General features: G+C 38.8%; 1 protein-coding gene across 1 annotated transcript in view; it reads left to right on the forward strand.

Moving 5' to 3' along the window:
* The window catches only part of LOC141445447 (proton-coupled amino acid transporter-like protein acs), a gene marked incomplete at its 3' end in the record, with an annotated part of 41,804 nt that extends 18,971 nt beyond the window's left edge, over nucleotides 1-22,833 (forward strand). Inside the window, 3 exon segments of the mRNA XM_074111292.1 lie at nucleotides 5,409-5,653; nucleotides 13,870-14,082; nucleotides 22,664-22,833. Of these exon segments, the coding sequence (XP_073967393.1) occupies nucleotides 5,409-5,653; nucleotides 13,870-14,082; nucleotides 22,664-22,833 (628 nt within the window).
* Nucleotides 22,834-23,498: the final 665 nt, after the last annotated feature.

The raw sequence follows: 23,498 nt of genomic DNA on the forward strand, positions 1-23,498 counted from the left end.
AATGCCGTAAGCTTATGAACCTAGGTGAGCCAACTTTTAATAATAACTCTGTCGATAGGCGCGGTATCAGTGATAGTGATAAGAGTGAGCAAAGCTTTTATAGTGTCGAGTCACAGCCGTGTTCTAGTGAAATGCTTAAGAACAGTAATAATCCTCGTACAACGTCAAACATGTTTATTCAATCATCGAATAGGTATTCGAATGCAAAAGTCGATTGCTCAAAAATTAGTTCGCCGAATACCTACTACTCGCCACTAGTGACGCATGCAATAATGATCGGAGCTATTTCAAATTATAATATTTGAGTAGTTGCGTACAGATAATAATGACATTTGTTACCAGAGCAATAACACTCCATATTACTGCATGCGACACTATAAGTTCGAATGTTTATGTTTACCATTTGAACGAAATGTTTATGTTTATCATTTGAAACGAAAATGTTTATGTTTACCATCTGTACTAAAATTCTATGTGAGTGTGAAAAGTATAATTTCACGAATTCTGTGCAAACAAAAAACGATGTAATTTCGATAAGCGGATGCAACAGTCACGCGGGACGGGATTCGCGCCCTATTTTCAAAATTGAAATTTTGGGAATAAACGGTACGGGCTTGATAGATACCGCCGCTAAACACTGCATTGCCGGTCACACTCTATATGCTCTCCTTCTACGCTATAACCATCCGCTCCGTGCCGTAACACAAAATGTTAAGCTTGCTGACGGGTAGTGAAAACGATGGAGGTGCTAACTACAAAGTTACAGGTGCGACTAGAACGAGAAGTGGTAACAGTTTCGTTTTTAATTTTTCCGGATGCAACTAATAACGAGACGTTATTAGGTATCGATTTTATCACCGCTGGCAGGAGTGGTCATCGATTTTCACAGGGAAATATGGTATTTTAGCGGTAACAATACGGTTCAGTATAACTTATGTTTTGAATCTCCCTCGCGGAACGTGTCCTGTGCTGCTACTGATGTCCTAAGGGATGACGAGGGCGTTCACCTTAAACCAGCTGAGCGGCAAGCCCTCGCTGACGTCCTCACCAGACACGCCCACGTGTTTAAAGCAGGGGGAGCTCCGACACCTTATGCAGACATCGCATCGAACAGGTGAGCATCCTCCAATATCTGTACGCGCCTTATCGTCTCAATCCGGCGAAGAAGGAGCTGATGAAGAAGGAATTGATCAGATGTTGGCAGATGACATCATTGAGGATTGCGAATCGGCATGGAGTTCACCTGCGTTGATGGTGCCGAAAGCAAATGGTGGTATTCGTTTCTGTGTCGACTACCGGCGCTTAATGCAATCACAAAGTCTGACACCTACCCGATGCCGCGCATCGACGATTTGCTGCAGAGTACGAAGCAGGACTGTTACATGAGCACGCTAGATCTGCGTCATCATACTGGCAGGTAATGGTAGCGGAAGCCGACAGGGACAAACAGCTTTTGTGTGTCCCCTGGGTACTTTCGATTTAAAAGGATGCCGTTTGGACTCAAGAACGCCCCGGCGACATTCCAGCGTCTAATTGATCGCTCCGTGCCTGCTCAGCATTGCAAGACGTAACTATTTAGCGTATTTAGACGACCTGTTAGTAATTTCTCAAGGTTACCAACGCCATCTACAGGACCTCGAGGCAGTTTTCAAACGTTTGGCTGAATTTAACCTCCACGTAATAGGGAGAAGTGCGCCTTCGCTAGAGAAAGCGTTAAATATCTCGGCCACGTTATAACACAGCAAGGTGTTTCCACCGACCGCAGAGAAGGTGAGTGCTGTACTTGAGATGAAGGAGCCAGGTACTTTAAAGCACTGAGGACCTTTCTGCAGACGTGTTCTTGGTTCAGAAAATTTATACCAAATTTCTCCAAAGTCGCTGAACCTTTAACACGTCTGACCAGGAACTCAAGTCTGGATTTGGGGCTCAGAGCAGACCCAAGCGTTTATCGAGCTGAAGCGTCTCCTCACCACAGCCCCTATACTGACACAAGCTGACTTCAGTCGCCCTTTTATCCTGCGTACGGATGCAAGTAACTACGCCCTAGGAGCGGTTTTACTACAGGGTGATGGGAACGAGGAAAGGCCGATAGAGTACGCCAGCAGACTCCTCAACGCAGCAGAGCGCAATTACTCCACTACGGAACGGGAGGCACTTGCTGTTGTTTGGGCGGTGGAACGCTTCCGCCCGTACTCGACGGCCAGCCAGTCATCATTGGCAGTGACCATCAACCTCTTCGCTGGCTGCTTTCACTCAAATCACCCGCCGGCAGGTTAGTAGTTGGGCCCTAAGGCTCCAATCCTTCGACATCCGATTCCAATACACCCCAGGCAAGGCGAACGTCGTGGCGGACACGCAAGCAGACCAGTTTGCTCTGGCGAGTCTCGCGAAAACTGCGGCATCTGCTCGGTCATCTGCGACCTGCCCACGAAGACTCCCAGCCAGCTTCGCCAGGAACAGACAGCAGACCCTGAGGTGGAAAAGGTCATCAAGGATATAGAAGGTACTGATGAGGTTGCCGCCAAGAGATGGCTAGAACGTGGATACCTCATGATCAAGGTGTTCTTTTCCGTTATAACCCCGATGCTGAGAGCGAATGTCCTCAGTTAGTAATCCCTACAGGCCAGGTTGCAGAATATTAAAGGAGCTACACGATGCTGAAACAGCCCGGACACCCAGGTATTGATAGGACGTATCAAAAGGTGGCACAGCTGTATTATTTCACAGGTATGCGGAGGATAATACTGATTATGTGAAAGGCCTGCATACATTGTCAGCGTTATAAGGCCAATTCCAAGCCTCCGGGTCTTTTACAGACGCCGGCTTCTAAGTCAACGCAATGAAGTGTGGCGATGGATCTATTCGGCCCGTTACAACAGGAGACCAGGGGGAGCGCTGGATACTTCTGGTAGAGGACACTGCCACAAGGTGGGTAGAACTTTACGCCCTACAGAATGCAACAGCTGAAGCCTGCGCTAAAATTCTCATCGAAGAATATTTTTTGAGATACGCCTGCCAAGAAGAATGTATCGATAACGGAGTGCAGTTCGTATCTGCTGTCATGCGCCAGTGCATGACCGTCTAGACATTAAACAAAATCTGGTCCCACTGTATCACCCAGAAGGGAATCCAGCAGAACGGAAAAATCGCGACATGAAAGCGATGCTGGCACAGCTGGTGGAGGGAGACCATACTTCATGGCCTAAAAAGTTGCCAGTGATCCGCTTCGCCCTTAACAGCCTTCGCTGCCGCACTACAGGTAGGTCACCAGCTTATTTAACTTTCGGTAGAGAGATGCGGTCACCCACAGAAGTGTTCACGACCATCGGGCATTTGGATAAAGAAAACTTCATCCTCAGGTAACTCCGTATCTTAGGCAGTTCTTGAATTCGTTGTCCGCTGTTCGCGAACGAGTGGAAATCCAGCAGGATAAAACGAAGGAGTACGCCGATGCTTCTCGCAGACCTGCAGTTGAATTTCAGGTAGGCGACTTAGTGCTCGTCAAATCACACCCTGCTGAGTAATGCGTCCAAAGATCTCACCGCTAAGTTCTCTCCTCGCCGCGACGGACCTTACCGTATTGCGAAGAAAGTAAGCCCGACCTCGTACGCCATTAAAGTGTCGACCACCCTTCTCTCATTTTAGGGAGATATACACCCAAGACCTTACCCACTACCAGGGTAACAATGACTGTCCGCCCAGGCCTGTCATTCCAAAAAGAAGACGTGGGCGTCCACTGAAGGTTGATCAGGTGCTAGACCAGGAGCGAGGGCGTTCTCCAGGTCTAGAGGGGGAGCATATAGCAAACCACAACAATACGCGCACCTTACCTCATGTGCGATCATCCCGCGGCAGTTGCCAGCCCGCTTCAGGGAAGAATAGCGCGGACGATATGTCCGTCGCGCTCGCACTCCACGGTTCCGAGCTCCAAGCACGAACTGCTGCGCACCAGTTGCCTTACCACCGCGGCCGCTGCTTGTTGCTCGGAGTTCATATGCGCGCGCGCTAACTCGCACCGAAATCGTTGCTTCTCTATTTAATAAGGGTTTAACTGTGACCTACGTGTTACCTTTGTCTTTTTTTATTAATTAAAGTGTTTTCGAGACATTAATTCTTTCATTCATGAGGCGACACTCCCTCATATACTTATTATAATAAATGGTTATCTATAGGTTAGGTTAGGTTTGTTTTATAACAATTCTGAACAACTCATGGATTCAGAGGAAAGAAGAGTTATGAAAGCAATACAAGTTATAACAAACATTACATTATGAATTGCGACAATTATTATCTATGAGAGTCGATACGGACCCCTTGCAACCTTATAATTAAATTTTGGTCACGCTATCTAATAGTTACCAGTGCTGCTATATTATCTATCACAACTATCATAAGTCACGAAAAATGTTGCTTCTCGTTTCTTCTCTGTTTTATTGAAAGCGCAATTCCCTAGCTAAAATACCTGGCTTATTTTTTTTTATGTAGCCTGTAATATGTCCCACTGCTGGGCAAAGGCCTCCCCTTTCTTTCGCCACTCTTCCCTATCATGAGCATGCACCTGCCAATCGAGCTGAAAAGCACTCAGGTCGTCCCGCCATCTCCTCTTGGGTCTGCCTCTGCTCCTTTGACCATCCTTCGGAACCCATTCGGTAACTGGCTTATTTTATTAGAGGATTTTTATACATATAACTTAGCCAATGATAAACTCAAGTGCAAGAAAACAGAAAGTAAATTTATGTGATCTTCTACAATAATAATGTTAACAGTATAAGTCATGCTGTAGAATCGAAGAGGCCAGATTTAAGCCAAAATGTCCTATTCATTTTCTTATTCAACGTGCTGGCACGGTTTTTTGTGAGATTTCATTACTTTTTACGGGCGAATCAATGTCAATTGAGATTAAGCAGGTTTTGACAGCATGTTTTTGTCGGGATTTACTATACAATAGTAGATTGTACAACAAGAGCAAAAAACGAGCCATTTTACTCAAGACGTTACGGCGAGGGTGGATAGACACGTCGAGGGGAAAATGGGTTTAATGCTCGAGTTTTACACTCTACTTTTCACTTAGATTGCGAGGAAATGAAATAGCAACAGTGGAAAAACAATAATTCACTTTTTATGTACCTTTTATTTTTTATGCTTTAATATAATAATGCTATTTTTTAATTTTACTGATTTATTTTGATTGATTTTCAGTTCTATATAAATTAAAAATTAATAAAAAAATATGTAGAAACTTTTTTCTTTGTGGCTGTTGACACCTAATTACCTTGGTCTTAAGTTGGTCTTAGACGAAGAATTTATTGTATGCACTAGAGCATAAAAAGTCATTTTATGTCACCTAGATACAGCATAAACACGAACTTTACGAGCATGAGAAGTGAAAAAATATTTTTTTGTTTCAGATTTGTGACCATTTCTTCCCACACCACACGTTAACCATCAAAGCGTACTGCGGCATTATTTTGATTCCTCTCATACTATCCACTCAGATACGCCACTTAAAGTTCCTAGTCCCTTTTTCCTTTTTAGCAAACCTATGCCTCCTGGCAACATTTATCATTACCTGTTACTATACGTTTGTTGGTATCCCGAGTGTGGGGAGTGAGAAGCTTGCTGTTGGAGTCAGTCAATGGCCGCTGTTTTTGAGGTGAGGTAAGTTCAATTCGTCATCGCCTAAGTATATGGGAATATACCCCCAAGTTCGAAATTCGAATTTCATATCATACCATCCCTATCACTCTCTTATTAAATACTTAAGCGTGGGCGGGACAGCATTTTACAAAGTTCTATCGAAGTTCTATCAAAGTAATTATGACAAGGAAGCATAAGGACAGTGCTGGAATTATTCCTAAAGCTCATCATTTCACCCTATATTTGGCTTTCTATATAGAGTAGGTAAGTATGTACAATACAGTGACTCTTCATTGTGCACCACATACAGTAAACAGGTACAGTACACAGAGAGTAAATTACAAAGTAAGCAATAAGCTAGAGTTGATGCAATTGGGCAATAGGAATGATGTTCCTTGCCGAGTCGTGTAATATATTAACAACAAAATAAAGATTTAACGAATTTATAAAAATTAAACACCGATCAATCGGTAAAAATCTATCTGTATCTATGCGTCGAACGCAGAAAATAGAAATAGAATCTTGTGGTCGATACCTTTAATATCTACGAACATACAAGGTTATACATATACAAACAAGGTTGTAAAATATTTATAACAGGAAGACGTAATAGTACATTGTGTCTTAAGGGCGGTAAAAAAGGAATTACGAACGAGAGTCTATTAGAAGCCCGAAGTCGAAGACTGAGATAATAATTTGTATACTTCTAAAAGACAAAATATAATTGTTCCAATATTGGCGATAGTGGCTTAGTGGTGGCTAGTGGTTTGACCTATCGCCTCTCAAACAGAGGGTTGTGGGTTCAAACCCCGGCTTGCACCTCTGAGTTTTTCCAAATTCATGTGCGGGATTACATTTGAAATTTACCACGAGCTTTGCGGTGAAGGAAAACATCGTGAGGAAGCCTGCACAAACCTGCGAAGCAATTCAATGGTGCGTATTAAGTTCCCAATCCGCACTGGGCCCGCGTGGGAACTATAGCCCAAGCCCTCTTGTCCTGAGAGGAGGCTTGTGCCCAGCAGTGGGACGTATATAGGCTGGGATGATGATTGGCGATACCTTAGGCTGCGCTCTTGGCAGCGCCGCCCTTCCCCTCCCGCAGCATGCGCCTGAGCCGCGTGTCGTGTGCGTGTGGGCCAGCGCGCGTAGCACCATTAGTACGCGCAATGACTCATTTACCGACCACGGGTTTCATGACAAGCACATTAAGGTCGAGGGTTTTATTTGGGGGGTTGCAACCAAGGTAGCCTGCATGCTACGACACTGTTTACGAGCAAGTGTGATGAAAAAGTATTACAGTAAAAAAAGTAACTCCTAGAAGTTGATGGTAATCTTATGAAATATTTTATAACAGTAAAAATGACACACCTATGAAGTAATTCAATGGTATGTGTGAAGTTCCCAATCCGCACTGGGCCCGCGTGGACACTACGGCCTAAGCCCTATCATTCTGAGAGGAGGCCTGTGCCCAGCAGTAGGACGTAGGTAAATAGGCTGGGATAATGTTTAAAAATTTTGAAAATTAACCTACGCTAAATGATTCACCTTTTTTGGACACAAAATCGCTGTCATTTCCTTTTTTTATTTTTTATTTTTTATTCGACTGAATCGCAAACGAGCTAGTGGGTCTCCTGCTGGTAAGAGATCACCACCGCCCATAGACACCTAAAACACCAGGGGGATTGCGGATGCGGTGCCAACCAAGAGGCCTAAGATGGGATACCTCAAGTGTCAGTGATTTCACCGGCTGTCTTACTCTCCATACCGAAACGCAACAGTGCAAACACTGCTGCTTCACGGCAGGATTAACGAGCAAGATGGTGGCAGCAATCCGGGCGGACCTTGCACAAGGTCCTACCACCTGCAAAACCCAAACAACAAAACAAACAAATCCTAAACATATAATAAAACTTGCTAATTAACTTTCGTGAGAAAACGAGTCAAAAATAAGTTAATTATAAATTTATAAGGCTTAAATTGTCGTTGACATTCGTTAAAATGAAGTTGATGATATCCGTGGACTTTTCTTTACATTCGTACTGAAAGTTTATCTTTACAAAGTTTATATTTGAGATTCCAAGAATACTTTATTTTTGGAAACAAACACTATACCATCAAAATTATTCAGAAGCACCAGGTTATATTAGGCCATTACATGTATCTCGTAAACTTTTTTAGCGTAATAATTACTTCGCATAAAATGTACTTGACATTAGACTCCTTTCGCATAATTTTCCATAACGAAATCATCGCACTATTTTCCCAAAAAAAGGCCTACCCACACAGAAACGTATTGCAAACAGAAAAGTAACCTATCCCAACCTAACCTTACAAATAAACGTGCTGGTACCAGCAAAGTAGGTTAGAGTAGAACTGCGACCCCATACAGAACTTAGATCTTTATTCATACCACACAAAGTGTTAGGTCAAACAAGATTACGTGCTATGAGTTTCATTCATACAAACGAAGTTATACAATAAGAGTTTCGGCGATACCTGAATTATGCCAAACGATACGATACAAGATTATGCCAAAAAAAGTAGAACAAAAATAAATATACTTACTGATCAACCTAAAAACGTAACAAGCATCAAAAAAATAAAGTGCAGACAATAAAGATGTACTGATTACTCGGAAAAACTGACTATCCGGCCACATTATAGTCCGCGAATAGTCGTTAAAAAATACCGAATACTTATTCAGTTTTTAACCGACTTCAAAAAAGGAGGAGGTTCTATGTTCCAATGTTTGTATTTTTTTTAATGTATGTTCACCGATTACCTACACAGTCAATTGTGGATCGATTTTCAAAATTATTTTTTTAATCGAAAGGGTATTCTTCTGAGGTGGTCCCATTGTCACCAAGTCAAGATCTGATGATGGGATCTTAGGGAAATAGAGGGCAAACCACAAATTTTATAGGCACACCTATGGCGATTTTGGCATTTGTAGCATTAAATATGAGCATTTACATTCAGAAAGTATCATTTGGTAACTGGACCTGATGAAGAAGACCGTGATGACCAATGGAACTCATCAAAGCTAAGTAATGCTCGCTCATCTATAAACGATCATGATTAATATACCTAGATAAGCGACTGAGAAGAGGCTTTAAGTTAATAATTTTTTCAAACTGATCTGATGCTGAAGCCAGAAGGTAGGCAACGGAACTCTGTTATAAAACAAAGCAACTAAGTCGTGTTTTGGGCTTAATGGAATCGTTGTGAGATATTCTTTTGGCTACGCATCACTAAAAGTGAGAAATAAAGAAAATTTTAACAAAAAAGTAAAACCGACTCCAAAAAAATAAAAAAATAGCAAAAAATGGTACCAGTCGGTTCCAAACAAACCCTTGAAAATATTTTTCTAGATACGTACGCACGAGCCAGCAGGAGTGGGACAATTAGTCGTCTACCTCTAAACTACAAAACTACAAAATATTTTCATGGGTTTTGTAGTCGGTTCCATTTTTTGTTATTTTTTTTGGAGTTGGTTTTACTTTTTTGTTTTAAAGATGTACGGATTACTCGGAAAAACCGACTATCGGGCCACATAGTCCTTGAATAATCGTCAAAAATACCAAATATTCAGTTTTTTATGAGTTACCTACTTGAAAATAGCACTAATGAAGAGCACTAGTTGTTTGTTTAACATAACAATTACATCATTGTACAGTATCTTGTTTTCCTTTGATATCAAAAACATAGACCAGTGTAGTAATTTTAAACAGCACAAACTTGTCAAAACACGAACCGCATACGTATGACGGGGCGCGCAACCATACCGGACCGAAACGAACGTTCCCGATTGCGCCCGAACTTGGTCAATTACTCTGCTATACCTAGTGCCATCCACGAAGACGCGTGATTTTATCAAAATTAGACATTAATGACATTGCAATAAGAACCACGGCACGCGTCGTCGTGAATGACTCTACCTCTCTATAGCATTACATCAAGCGTCAAACTATATTACATTGTTGTAGAGGCTGAAAAGTGGAACGAGTTAGTTTGAAGACCGACCCGAAGGGGAGGCCTTCGATAATACGAGTTCATCTATTGCACTTTTGGCCGAGACTAAACATAGTGTTTTTCACGATCACTGCGAGGATATAAAAAATATTTATCACAAAACAAACAAATAACAATCCAGTGGACTGCGTTGCTCCCGGCGTGTGACACTCTTTACCGGCCCGGATAGGTTCACCCTCACTAGACCGAATATCATAAATTTTCATTAGCCCTAATATCATGACAGCTAACTTGTATGTCCGAATTGATTGCTAGACCTAAAGTTTTACGTCCTAATGGTTAAGTTATGAACCCTAATGTTTACTTGTACTAAAGACAAACTAAAATTCGTGCGAGCGAGCGAAGCGAGAGCCGCGTAATCGATGTCAACTACTACCAAAATTACTTTCGAATAGGCAAGGAGCGTGATTTAAGAAATACTGAATAAAAAGCTAAAAGGCAAAACCGGAAAAGTACGAGTCAGACTCGCCCACCGAGGGTTCCATAAAAATCGGGAAGTATATTAAAATATAATAATAATAATCGGAAACTGCCATTCTCCTGCTTGTCTCCTTGTCACCTGAGGCAGGCGGGCGAAGTGACCTCTCCGCGGATGCTACAACGCCTGGGACAGACTACTTTATGACAACACAATAAAATATAAACGCATTACGTGCTATGTTATGCATAAAGTTGCATTACATTGCGGCGCTCGATTGCCCACTACAAACTTGTTGGTTTTGCCGCCTCGCAATGTAATGCAACTTGCACGATTTTCCTTGCAAGTCTAAACTCTGCTTAATGGTCGGATTTACTTTATTTGATGTACAAAATGTTGGTTAGGTTAGTTAGTTACTTTCATCCAGATGTGTGCAGTACACCTATTAAATTTGTGAGTTTGAGTTTGAGTTTACACCTCACGATGTTTTCCTTCAACGTAAATCTCATAGTAAATTTGAAATGCAATTTCGCAAATAACTAAAAAGTGCGAACCTAACACTTAGTCACACAAATACGACGCAGAAATGTCTTTAGACAACAATTACGGTAATTTTCAATCATAATTTTTGATTGAGTATAAGCGCGTGACCGCGTGACGTTGTTGATAGAATAATACTTCGCACATCTTTAATAGTACATTGTGCATTTAGGGGCTTTAGAAGGGGATTACCACCGAGAGTCTATAAGAAGCCCTCCAGCTATGACTCGAGTTTGTAATGCCCTTACGGTCCGTGATACACACAATGAATTTCATCACATTGCGTGGAAAAAAAAACTCTTGTATTAAATAATATTAGCGTCAGGAAAACGATATGAACTTCGATTTTCGAATTTCTTGGTAGCCCCCCTGATTGTCACTTTTTTCGAGCCGTCAACCATAGATTAAACTAAGAACCGTGTTTAGTTTAGAATTCGAATGGTCTTACGGCAAGATTATTTCCACATCCTATAAAATATTTACTAAATTTATTGCAAAACAATTTGATATAAATGTAAAATATAAAAATAACGAAGTTTCATGAAGTGCGGCAAAGTTTTATGGTGTAAAATTAGGTTATAGCTAGAAATAAACCTCTTTTGTCTGAAATGACGTACCTACCTACTAAGTTTTTAAAACTAAAGTCATAACTCCCTCACGTCACCGGACTTACATACACAAGTATGCCAAATTTTACGTCAATCCGACCACTAAAAGTGGATCTAAATGAACTTGTAAGATTTAACCCGAAAACAACAAACAGTGGAAGTTAAATAAAAAGCGAAAACTCGTACACAGTCACCTTGAAATTTTGTTTGTATTCTTCTTCTTCTCTTTTAAAATATGGCTTTTCTGTCCTAATTAATAGGACAATTTCGCCAGTATCGAGGTAAATTCTCTTTGAGAGGGACGTTGTACGGTAATTGTAGTTTTTGCAACTTGATAGTAAAATTCCAGAAACCACGTGGAGACTAATTGCGCATTAACACGAGAGCAATATAGAATTTTGGGATCACTGTTCACTGTTAAGGTTAATCGCCGCATAAAACACTATCAAAATTATACTTCAACTAGCCAAAGAAATAGAAATAGCAAAATTAGAGATATTGTCTACATCCGCCATCTTGGAATGCTACAAATCCCAGTCTGTATTTAAAAAGTAATTAAACTTTACCAGATTCAGACAGCGCGGGTATAAAATTAGTCCTTTGTCAAAGTGCTCAAGGTGCGTGTCACTATCAGTTGTTCTCAAAATATGCTTACCTCGACAAATTAGTGTTCCTTTCAATCTGCTGTGACAGTCTCTGATCTATTTAGTGCAAGGAAGAGGTCTATCTTTACCTTTTTTTTTTGGACACGGATAGGGTGCATCGAAACAAAACCTCAATTCCTTTATAGTTTGAGCGAGTGGTATTTAAATAAATACTTAGTACCAAAAGGCAAGACTAACATCGTGGTCTTACAAAATTAAGACGAAAACACACGGATGAAATAGGATAAGTTCAAAAATTACCATTTAGAATACACTTCACACCGAGCTATTCTCGTGTGTATATACTTCACAATATTGAAGTGGGTGGATTAAAATGTTGTGACAATACGCGAAAGTTTTCAAATATATGAGTGTGTGTGTTCGTGGGCGTAATTGTAGGGCGTAATGTCTCTCACATATTTATTTATGCCTCGTATTTTGTCATGACTAAAGCCGAGTTTAGATTTGCAAGAAAAAATCTTGCAAGTTGCATTACATTGCGAGGCCGTAAATTCAACTTGCATGATTTTTCTTGCAAGTCTAAACTCGGCTAGACTAAAGGTTGCGTTTCCAGGCTTCCAGCAGAGAGGATGTGTTTTGAGAAATGTGTTTGTCATGTACAAATAGTTACGCTTCATTTACCTATCCTCATTCAGTTTATTTTTAATGGAAACTGGGGTGGAGCGAGGATATAGGACATTAAAGCGTGTCTATGGATTCATGACAAACATATTCCCTGCGTGTGTGTTGCCAGTGATGACATACGGATCTGAGACGTGGGCGTTAACGATGGGCCTCATGAGGAAGCTCAGTCACTCTGAGGGCTATGGAGAGGTCTATGCTCGGGGTTTCTCTACAGGATAGAATCACAATTGCCGTGCCTTGAGACTTAATGTACTTATTTTTGCTATATTATATCGGTTTAACAAAATACGTAATTTCCAATCATATGTTTTTTGGATTTTAAATTATACTTATTTAAAATCCAATTTCTTGATAATATATGACTTAAAAAATCTTACTTTATTTTTTTCGTAATAGAAATTAGACGTATTACGAAATAATCACTTAGGTGTTTTTTATTTTTTTATTTCCTGTTAGATATATTGGTGGATTCAGCTTGCGGGTCTGAAAACTGAATTATTCAAATATCATCGTTCGACCAATCACTGTCTTAGTTGATGGGACTTAGGGATTAGTTGAATCTATAAACGATCTTTGTCAATATAATAATGTTTAATGAACTAAAAGAATTTTCTTGCTCACCCGCGACCTTACGATAGCTAAGCTTATGCAAAATATGCGTGTTCATGCAGTTCCTCCACCTCCACACTGTAAGAACACACACAAATCACACAAACCCATCTATCACCACCACCACACTACACTGACGCGTTTCGAACTCAACCACAGCTCATCTTCAGAGTGACACAACCGTACACCATGCTACCAGTTGTTAGACTAACGAACCACAACCACCGTTTTAATTTGTCACTGTAAACCCCGAAGTACCCACATATGTTTTATGAAACAAAACAAAACTACCCACAAATTATTAATAATTTTTTTAACCGTCCTTCAAAACTACCTTGGTTTTTGATTTATTTACTGTCAAGGCATGTTTTATTAACTACCATTGCTATAAAAAAAAATAAAAAAAATTAACGTTCAAGTTCAAATGCAGGTGGTAGCTCTACTTTACAAGGTTCCAAGGTTCCCTCAAGAGCAAAAGCAGAGCAGAGGTGCTCAATAAGGCGAATTTTTGAGTTGATTTTGACTGCAGTAATATATAGTCCTACAAGAAAACCTTTTAGTTTCGCTAAGTCCGTGCGTCCGTCCGCGGCTTAGCTTAGAGATGCTTAGTGCTAGAAAGCTGTATCCATTTTAATCAATAAAATAAATAATATTTCCAGAAAGTGCTTACCTAAGTAGTTTTTTATTATGCGAAATAAAAATTTGCAAATGATTACACACCCCATTTCATTTCCAGCACAGCCATTTTCGCGATGGAAGGCATCAACGTGGTGATGCCGATTGAGAATGAGATGGCGAACCCGAAACACTTCCTCGGCTGCCCTGGTGTCTTGAACGTAACCATGATCTTCGTAGCGGCTTTATACGGCATCGTCGGTCTCTTCGGATTTCTGAAGTACGGCGAAGAAGTGAAAGGAAGTGTCACGCTGAATCTGCCGCAAGATGAGATGTGAGTCCGATTTTTTTTGTTAATTTAAACCGGGACTGATTTGATAGTTTAGGGCCTACGCTAGTTGCCACGGGTGCACTGCGCGGGCGCACGCCTGTGGGCGCGGCTGCAGGTAAAATCCGTCGCACGCGACGCGCGCAGTGCACTGCTTATACTATAGTTCAATGCGTCCACCCGCTCCCCGCAAACGGAATTTGCTAGCGTAGGTCTTTAAAATTAGGTCAAAATTGATACTGTCCTGTCCACAAGAGGTTAATTAATATGTAGATGAAAAGAAGGCCCATGAATATCGTCTGGAAGTAGCAAATGCGAATAAGAACGAGTGGGTATGTAGGTCAATCAACCTTCACGTTTTACACAAAAGAGGCGGCTAAAAATTTAAGAAATTAATGAATTAACTATTTTTTATGAAATTATACGGAACCCAACAAATTAAGTGATGATGAAAATGCACCTATTTTTTATAATTGAGCACATTAACTATTGTTGTATCAAAGTATTAGAAATACTTTTCTAAAAATATATTTAATTTTGTAGGTATCTCTACATAAAATATGTATTACTTTCATTCAGACGTTAAACGGTTGTACCACTGTTGCTTTCATATACTTCTGAGCAAAAATTCAATCAAAAATATCTAAACACGCTTCATACCTTTATAGAGTCGTGTTCACATAATTATTTTTGAACAAATTTTTGCTCAGAAATATACTTTACTCCACTGTACATCTTAAAGTGCTTCGAATAGATAGGTACGTACATAATTTTGCACTATGATATTGAGCTTTATCTCTGAAATTTTATGAACAATAGAAATCTATCGATCATTATTACCTATTCCCTTTTACTAGCCATTACTGTAATGGTGGGAATTCGGTGAACTTCCGGTGGGAACTCACCGGATGTTACGATCGAACATTAAAGTTTTCAGTTGACCTATTTATGCCTTTACGATCATAGGTTTACATTTAATATTGATCGCAGTATTATCAAGTTTCTAATTAAAATCTGTAATTGTACTACATACAGTCAACTACAAAGAGGTTGAAACTGTTCAAGACAAAAAATATGTGCCTATATACCTACGACTTTATTTATTTAATGATTACTTATCATTCAAAATTCATTTATTTCGTCGAACACAGACAAATACATAGGTGGCAAATAAACAAAAGATCAAACTATGATGTGCCTGTCGACGTACGAAATCATTTAAAGAATAGGATAGGCAGGATGGCAGTAAATTGTAAAGCCGAGTTTAGACTTGCAAGAAAAATCGTTCAAGTTGCATTAGATACATTGCGGCGCTCTATTGACCACTACAAACTCGTTGGCTTTGCGGCCTCGCAATGTAATGCAACTTGCACGATTTTTCTTGCAATTTACGATCTGCTTCCTGAAAAGCATTGAAGCGAGTTACATCAGCCCTTCAGTAATCCTTATTTAAGATCTTATATTTTTCCTGGTACCTTTATTGTATAGGTATTACAATCATAAAAAAACAATGTAGCCAACTTGTCCAAATTCTAAATGAGTCGCTTAACTTCAAACTCAGGTAAGTAAATCAAATTCTGTCATTTTTTAAGATTTTGGTGTTAAAAAAATGGTATAAAACTAGTTTTGTTACAATTTTATCGGTTAAGTATAATTCCGTGTGTTTTTTGAGAATAATTCAGTCAAAATCATAATATTTTATCAAAGGCAGATAAATCCATATGACAGTTTGTTTCAAATGTAGGTTACCTACGTCCATCCAAGCCAAACAGCTAAGAAGTTTTTTTCTTTTTTAATTTCTTGACAGTTTTGTTTTTCAAATCTAGAATTCAGGATCCAGGTCAGTTAAATCAAAATTATACACACACACTGAGTTTTTCAATCGATTATTAATTTATCGAATAAATTGCAATCGATTCTTTCAAATGAAGGTAAATCCAATCAACATTTTATTTTTTGTAAAGATCGGATGGTTTTGATGCTTAATTTGCCGAACAGGGTCGCTTTCTTATGCTTTAGCCATAGTAAAACATACTGCCTTTCACGTTACTATCACTTTTTTTTTCAAAAATCTCCCAAATGGTTAGAGTGGATAACTGAGTTTGAAGTTAAGCGACTCAAATGTGAAAGTTGCATTATAAACAGCTGTGTCTTTCATGACTATACCCAGCGGATGAGATTTCCAGATTTAATTGCGATCCAGTGGGAATATCGGGATAAAAGGTGATTTTTGAAAGACTTACATTAAAATGCTGTATTATTTTGGGTTGATGCCCTTTCAATCTAAATACTTATCATCATCATCATCCCAGCCTATATACGTCCCACTGCTGGGCACAGGCCTCCTCTCAGAACAAGAGGGCTTGGGCCATAGTTCCCACGCGGGCCCAGTGCGGATTGGAACTATTTATGCTATTACATTATGTTTCGACATCGATAACAATTCTGCATGAAATTGACTCACCTCGGTTGCTGAGAACTACGAAATTCGAAAATTCGTGTCGTCCCTCTCACTCTCGTATTAAATATATAAGCGTCAGCGGGTCGGCGAGATAAAAGTTCGAATTTTTCACTTCGTAGTAGGTATAGGGCCAGGTCTGATTAAGATGGTTTCAGAACAAGACTTAAACACTTAAATTGCGTGGAGCGTATGACGACATAATACTATCCAGATTTAAGAAAGAGGTTATCGAATATCCCAAATTGATTTGAAGGATACCTTATGTTTCGCCGACAACGATTAAGCAGACAGATTCCTAAATGATGCTGTAACAAGTTTAAAAAAAGGAACCGATTTTCGTTTCTCTAAACGTTTGGCCAATTAATGATTTACAGATTCTTCATTTCGCTGAGGAATTATTTCGCCGAGTAACGATTCGATTAATGTCAGACTTTGTCGACAAAAGAGTTTATTAACCGAAAAATAATTGGCAGTAATTTGTTTGGCATCGTGATCCACACGAATTCGTAACATTTATTTATTCAAAGTACTTTGCAGCTTTTTAAATTGTTTATTGGCAATTAGTCCATTTGCAGTTTTTTCGCAATACGTCAAACAAACCACTAGGCCACAACACACGAAACCCACCTCCCGCTTAGTCCTAATTTCTCGAAGACATTAACTGTCTAAGTGGTTGCGACAATCAAAATTGTTATATCGCAAACTCACCATTATAAAATTATGAGTGGCGCGTAATTTTGAGGAATGGAACGGCACCTTATTAAAGTTATACTTACTGCGTAAAGTTTATGTTACTCGTTAAGAGAATTATGTTTTATATAGGCTGCCACACTCTCATACTCTACTTAGTTAAGTTAATATTTTGATAATAATCACTTTAATAAATAAAACAGTATTGGTCGTTTAGGTGCGAGTTTATACTATTTAGTTTATTTGTATAAATAATACGAATGTTTGTTCTCGGGTGTTGGATGTTTAATGTGTATTTAAGAATGTATTTATCTATTTACCTATGTATGTTAATCAGTTGCCTAGTATCCATAGTACTAGCTTTGCTTTGTTTGGGACTAGGTTAATTGGTGTCAAGTGTCTCATGATATTTATTTATTTATATTTACTTTGAAAATCATACATTTTTCGATTTTTAAGGGAACCTCGTGTAGATACAAACATACACCATACGGAGTACTGGCTAAGTGTGAGTCGGACTTGCGCTCCGAGGGTTCAGGACAAATTTGTCATATTATGTAATCCTATATATTATATATAATCAGAATCTCGGAAACGGCTCCAACGATTTTGAAGAAATTTAGTATGTGGGTGTTTTCGGGGATGAAAAATCGACTTAGCTTGGTATTATCTCTGGGAAAACGATTATTGTCGAGTTTAGCCCGAGCAAAGCTCGGTTGCCCAGGTATATAAATACATAAATATCACGGGACAATTCACACCAATTGACCTAGTCCCAAAGTAAAGCTTAGCAAAGCTTGTGTTATGGGTACTAAGCAATGGATAAATATAATTATATATAGATATACACAATGCCTGTTATCGAATAGAAAAACATTTTTTAAGCTACCTTTACAAATAACAAAGTTATAAAGGTTTGAAATTCAAGATTAGACAGAGAAAGACATACTGGCATGTGACGTCACACGCCAGTACCGCCATACTTGCTGCATAGAGAAAAGCGTTTGAGGAAGAGACAGGTATATAGATTTTTCAAAAATCACTATAAATCCAATTTTCAACCGATTTAAATTTTCTCTTCGCTAAACACTATCTGTATATCTATATTTTCATAATAATATTAAGATATGGCAAAATCAGGAGTTGTCAAATACCGTGTTCCTTATTTACCGCCCCTAAGTCACAATTATTATTAATTAATGGATGGTGAAAAAGGGGCTTAGTCATGAAATTTGGTACAGTTATTTTATATGCAAAGTTAGTGAAATCCACGATGTAAATATACCCAATGTAAATGTACCCATTGGAATTTAGTATAATCCGAAAAAAAACAACTTAACTGCCAGATCTGATGATTTACGCGTGCGAAGCCGCGGTTAAACTCTGGTATGGTATATTTCAGCACATGATATCATTAAAACTCTCTAAAAACTGCCTCTTTCATGTTTTTGTATGACAAAGCGGCTAGGAATCCAAAGCCTAAAATGAAATACATTAAATTTTAAGACACATCAGTACCTATCACATTTAGTGGCGATAATAAAAGTTAAAATGATCTCTTTAATGTTACGATAACGAAAATTTGGTTGAGGATGAAAATAAATTCTGTCCGTGCCGAACCCAGTTTTAGAAAGGATACATCTCTTCCCGTGGGTGTCGTAAAAAGCGACTAGGGGACCTACTAGAACACACCGTAATGATCGGGAATCGGATACTTTAGATTGAGTTACAACCTTTACTTTATACTTTAGAGTTAGTTTGCTTTTCATTTGATCGGCGCCACCACCGGCATTCTTGTGATGGTTACACGACGGATTCCTGTGCGTTCAGTAACCCCTAATATAACTTTTCGGTTACAAAATACGTCTCGATCGCGTTCGCGTTAAAATCTCAATTTATATGGAAACACGAACAGCGCCTCTAGCGGAACGTTTGCGATGTTCGTGTTTCTATATACAAATTGAGATTTTAACGCGAACGCGATCGAGGCGTATTTTGTAACCGAAAACTTACACAGTAGCCGAAGCGAGCAGACGTTTTGAAGTGCGTGTTAATTTTTGAACAAATCCGAATGACTTAAAAAAGAAAAATTGGCCAAGAGCTTAGTTAAAAATATATTTAGTTACCAAATTTAAATAATTTAGATACGTTACAAAATGTGTACGTTATAAAATGCCCCCAACATCAAAAAAATATATTATTTATAAGAAGAACTGACCGACAAATAGAGATACTTTCGCTTTTATAATATTAGTAATGATAGTAAGAACGTTAAATTCAGGAGTAGTAAAATAATTCTCTAATATTATAAATGCAAAAGTTTGTAAGTCTGTTTGTTTGTTATCTCATCCTGTCTAAATCACTAAACTGATTTACATGAAATTCAGTATACAGGTAGTTTGAGTCCCTGGGGAAGGACATAGAATAGCATTTATCCCGGAAAATTGACCAATTCCTACGGGATAACTATAAATGAATTGTTCGCGGACAGAGTCACGGGCAACAGCTACCAGTAGTTTATTATAAACGAAGTCAGGTGTCGCTCGACATTTATAAACACAATCTAGGATACCGCAACTCTTGGATTTTGCATGTGCTACATGAGAATTTTTATAACTAAAATTACGTTAACATTTAGATTAACCCGGCAATACCGGTATTGGAACATGCTTTTTAAGTAGTAAAGATAAATACAAAATTAAATATTAATTGCTTTTCGTAGGCAAAAATATTATGGCATACCTTCCAACATAAGACAATCAAGTGCAACAATAATGTAGGTAGCATTATTTATCTAAGTACACGTTAAAACTGGAGCAAGCAATTCTAGTGGCTTGCCTGCACTGACACAAACAATTTATACATTTCATCAAAAAACAGATTAGTGGCGGAATCTTACGGTGGAGTTCTAGGCTATAACTAATGAAAATAATAGGACAGCAAATTAAATGCAAAATAAAGGGTCCCTAAAAAATCTCCACATATAATGGAATGTTCAATGAAGAACGTAGTTATTTCAAAAAAATATTTTCATGAAAATAAATTGCGTTTGAATTAGGAATTGTCAGACAAAATATTTTCGATGGACATTCTATTCTATTGTGCTGTCTCTTTTATGAACTGAAATGGCATAATAGTAAATTATACAACAAGCGCATAAAACGCATCATTTCACCCGAGAGGTTTATATCCGCAGGCGAGGGTTGATAGTTAAATCGAGAGTTAAATGAGTTTTGTGGACAAGTTATATAGTTTGCTTATTACTTCGTTCGTGATTAACCTGTCCTCCCTCTCCCAGAGGCACAAATTGTGCCCAAATTCCTTTGATCCTGTTATCCTGGGAGGTGACAGATTAAAGTAAACAGCATTAGTAGATACAAAAGGTAATTTACTACCTTTTATATTATATACCACCTACCTACCTTATTAACCTTGCCCCTATGCACCGCCCTTGGCACCTATTTGCCTTGGTCTTAGACGATTATTTAACTTTATGCACTAGTGCCGTTTATATCAAAACAAGCGAGGCAAAAAAAATCTTATATATGAAACACTACGAAAAAAAACTCCTGGATCAATACTTTACCAATAGATTAAAAATGCCTGCTGTTCATTTTTATGAATACTGGATCATCCAGCATATCTAAATACGAAGTTCACGAGTGTAAGAAGTGAAAGTTGAATTAATTAATCAAAATGAACAGCATTTTTAATCTATTGGTTAAGGATTTGATTGATCCAGCAATTTTTTTTTCCGTAGTGTTTCATATCTAAGAAATCTTTTGTCTCGCTTGTTTTGATAACGGAAAGGAAAAGCAGTCGGTAACCCTACAATGAGGAACACCTCATTAAAAAATCGGCCAAGAGCATGTCGGACATGCCCAAAATAGGGTTCCGTAGCCATTACGAAAAATCAAGTAATATTTCGTATTGTGTGCAAAATCTTCCAAGTTTAGGTATATTTTGGCAGCTATTTACTTTTAATCTATAATAATTATCAAGCAATCTAGGCGTTAAATTTGATATACTTAGTACCATCCTGATTTTTTTTTTTTACACCCAACAGTTTAAATTTTAGAGGGGGGGGCGCTCGATTTTAATGAATATTTTCACTTTAAAGTTGAATATTTCGCAAACAGATCACTGAATTGAAAAATCATCTTGGCATCCCTCTATGCTTTTAAAATACCTCACACTATAGGGTTAGCCGAGAAAAAAAATCACCCTTACTTTACGTCTATGGGGAGGGGGGGTTACCCTAATATTTTTTTATTTTTTTAATTTACCACTTTGTCGGCGTGACTGATATATATTCATGCCAAATTACAGATTTTTAATACTAACGGTCTCTGAGCTTAGCCGCGAACAGACAGACAGACAGAAGACAGACGGACAGACATGGCTAAACTATAAAAAAGAAAATCGTTCAAAAAACGTGAACTGCACACTATTCACTGAACCAAATCAAAATTCCGACCAGACTGAAGTCCTAAACTAACAGTGATCTTTACATATTTACCAGACCTTAACAAAAACGTCTTGAATAAGATCCCGTTGAATTCCCGTTTATTCCATTACAGTCCGTGTTTTGATCTGGGTTCACTGCCTTTTATTTTGAATGCCATTGCTCAAAATGAATAAAATCGGACTTTTTGTCGGAGTCCAAGAAACCGAATCACGTACCAGGGTGGAAACTTTTTTTTAATCAATTTCTCTATGATTTATACATATAGTAAATCTATAGGATGTCTGTGAACCTGACATCAGTAGCACAAAGGTTCCACCCTGGTAGGTGATTCAGTTTCCTTGACCGTACATGATTTGTTCTGTAAAATGTAATTTAAAAAAAACCAGGTTCAAAAAGTACTATTTTTATTTGCAAGCTTTTTATTAACTTTTAATGTTGGGATCATATCGTGCAAGTGAATTTTTGAAAAAAAAAATGTTGTGTTTCAGTTCTAAGTATGAGGAACCCCCTATTTTGTGCGAAAATCTTAATGCGGTTCACAGAATACACATACTTACCAAGTTTCAACAGTGTAGTTCTTATAGTTTCGGAAAAAAGTGGCTGTGACATACGGACGGACAGATAGACACGACGAATTTTGCCATTTGGCTACGGAACCCTAAAAATGTGCAGAACAAAAGTAGCTCAGTTATGCGAGTAGAATCGAACCATTCATTTAAAGCCCCATGGTCAGTCAGAGACACTCTGTATATGTATGTATGTATGTGAACTGAAACACAACATTTTTTTTTCATCAAACCCATATGTATGTGAAAAGAAATACAGATACACAAAAGTACAAAGTCGAGATTATCCCTAAAAGCGGATCTCTTCCAAAATCTAGTTACTTATAGTATTTTGTACAAGCACTTCTTAGCGCAAAGAATTGAGTTTTATTTTATTAAATTCTTGCTTCTCTCCTTTTCCAGATTAGCAATGGTTGCGAAAATACTCGTGGCGGTCGCGGTGTTTTTCACCTATTGTTTGCAAATGTACGCACCGATGGAAATACTCTGGCGGCGAGTGGAAACCCGGCTTACGGCACATTTACACAATGTTGGACAAATCCTGATACGGACGATCAGCGTTACCCTCACAGGTAAAGAGTTGTCGATGGATCTATTGTCCGCGTTTCCTAGAATCATACTGAACATGAAACTACCGTGAGACTCACTCATATTAAATGATATTGTAAGGGACAACTCACGTCTTAAACCGAGTTTAGCTCGACATGTTTCGGGCTATTTCGTAGCCCTTCTGCTCAGGAGCACGCGACTCGGCGGCTGCCGGAGCACGCACACTACGCGCCACCGCTCTACTCGCGCGACTCGCGAGCTAAACTGTGTTTAAGACGTGAGTTATCCGTTACAATATCATTTAGAATCATACTCATATTTAATGAATTAAACCCGGATAAAAAAAAACCTATCATGGGACATTTGACACCAGACTTAGTTTCAAACTAAGCAAAGCTTGTACTATGGATACTAGGCGACGGATAAACATACTTATATAGATAAATACACACTTAAATACATAAATATTAAACATCCAAGAAGTATCATTCAAAATATCTGCCCCCGGGAATCGAACCCGGGACCTCAAGCTTTGTAATCAGCTTCGCTAACCACTTGGCCATCCGGTCATCAATAGTAGGGAAGCCCAAGCGGGGATTCGGACTTACTAAAGCGCGGCAGATAGGTATACAGAAGGATACCTTGTACCCGCTTAAGTAGTTCCATCAAATATGAGCCCCTTATATAC

The sequence above is a fragment of the Choristoneura fumiferana genome, chromosome 2 (assembly GCF_025370935.1).
Source record: "Choristoneura fumiferana chromosome 2, NRCan_CFum_1, whole genome shotgun sequence".
NCBI lineage: Eukaryota > Metazoa > Arthropoda > Insecta > Lepidoptera > Tortricidae > Choristoneura > Choristoneura fumiferana.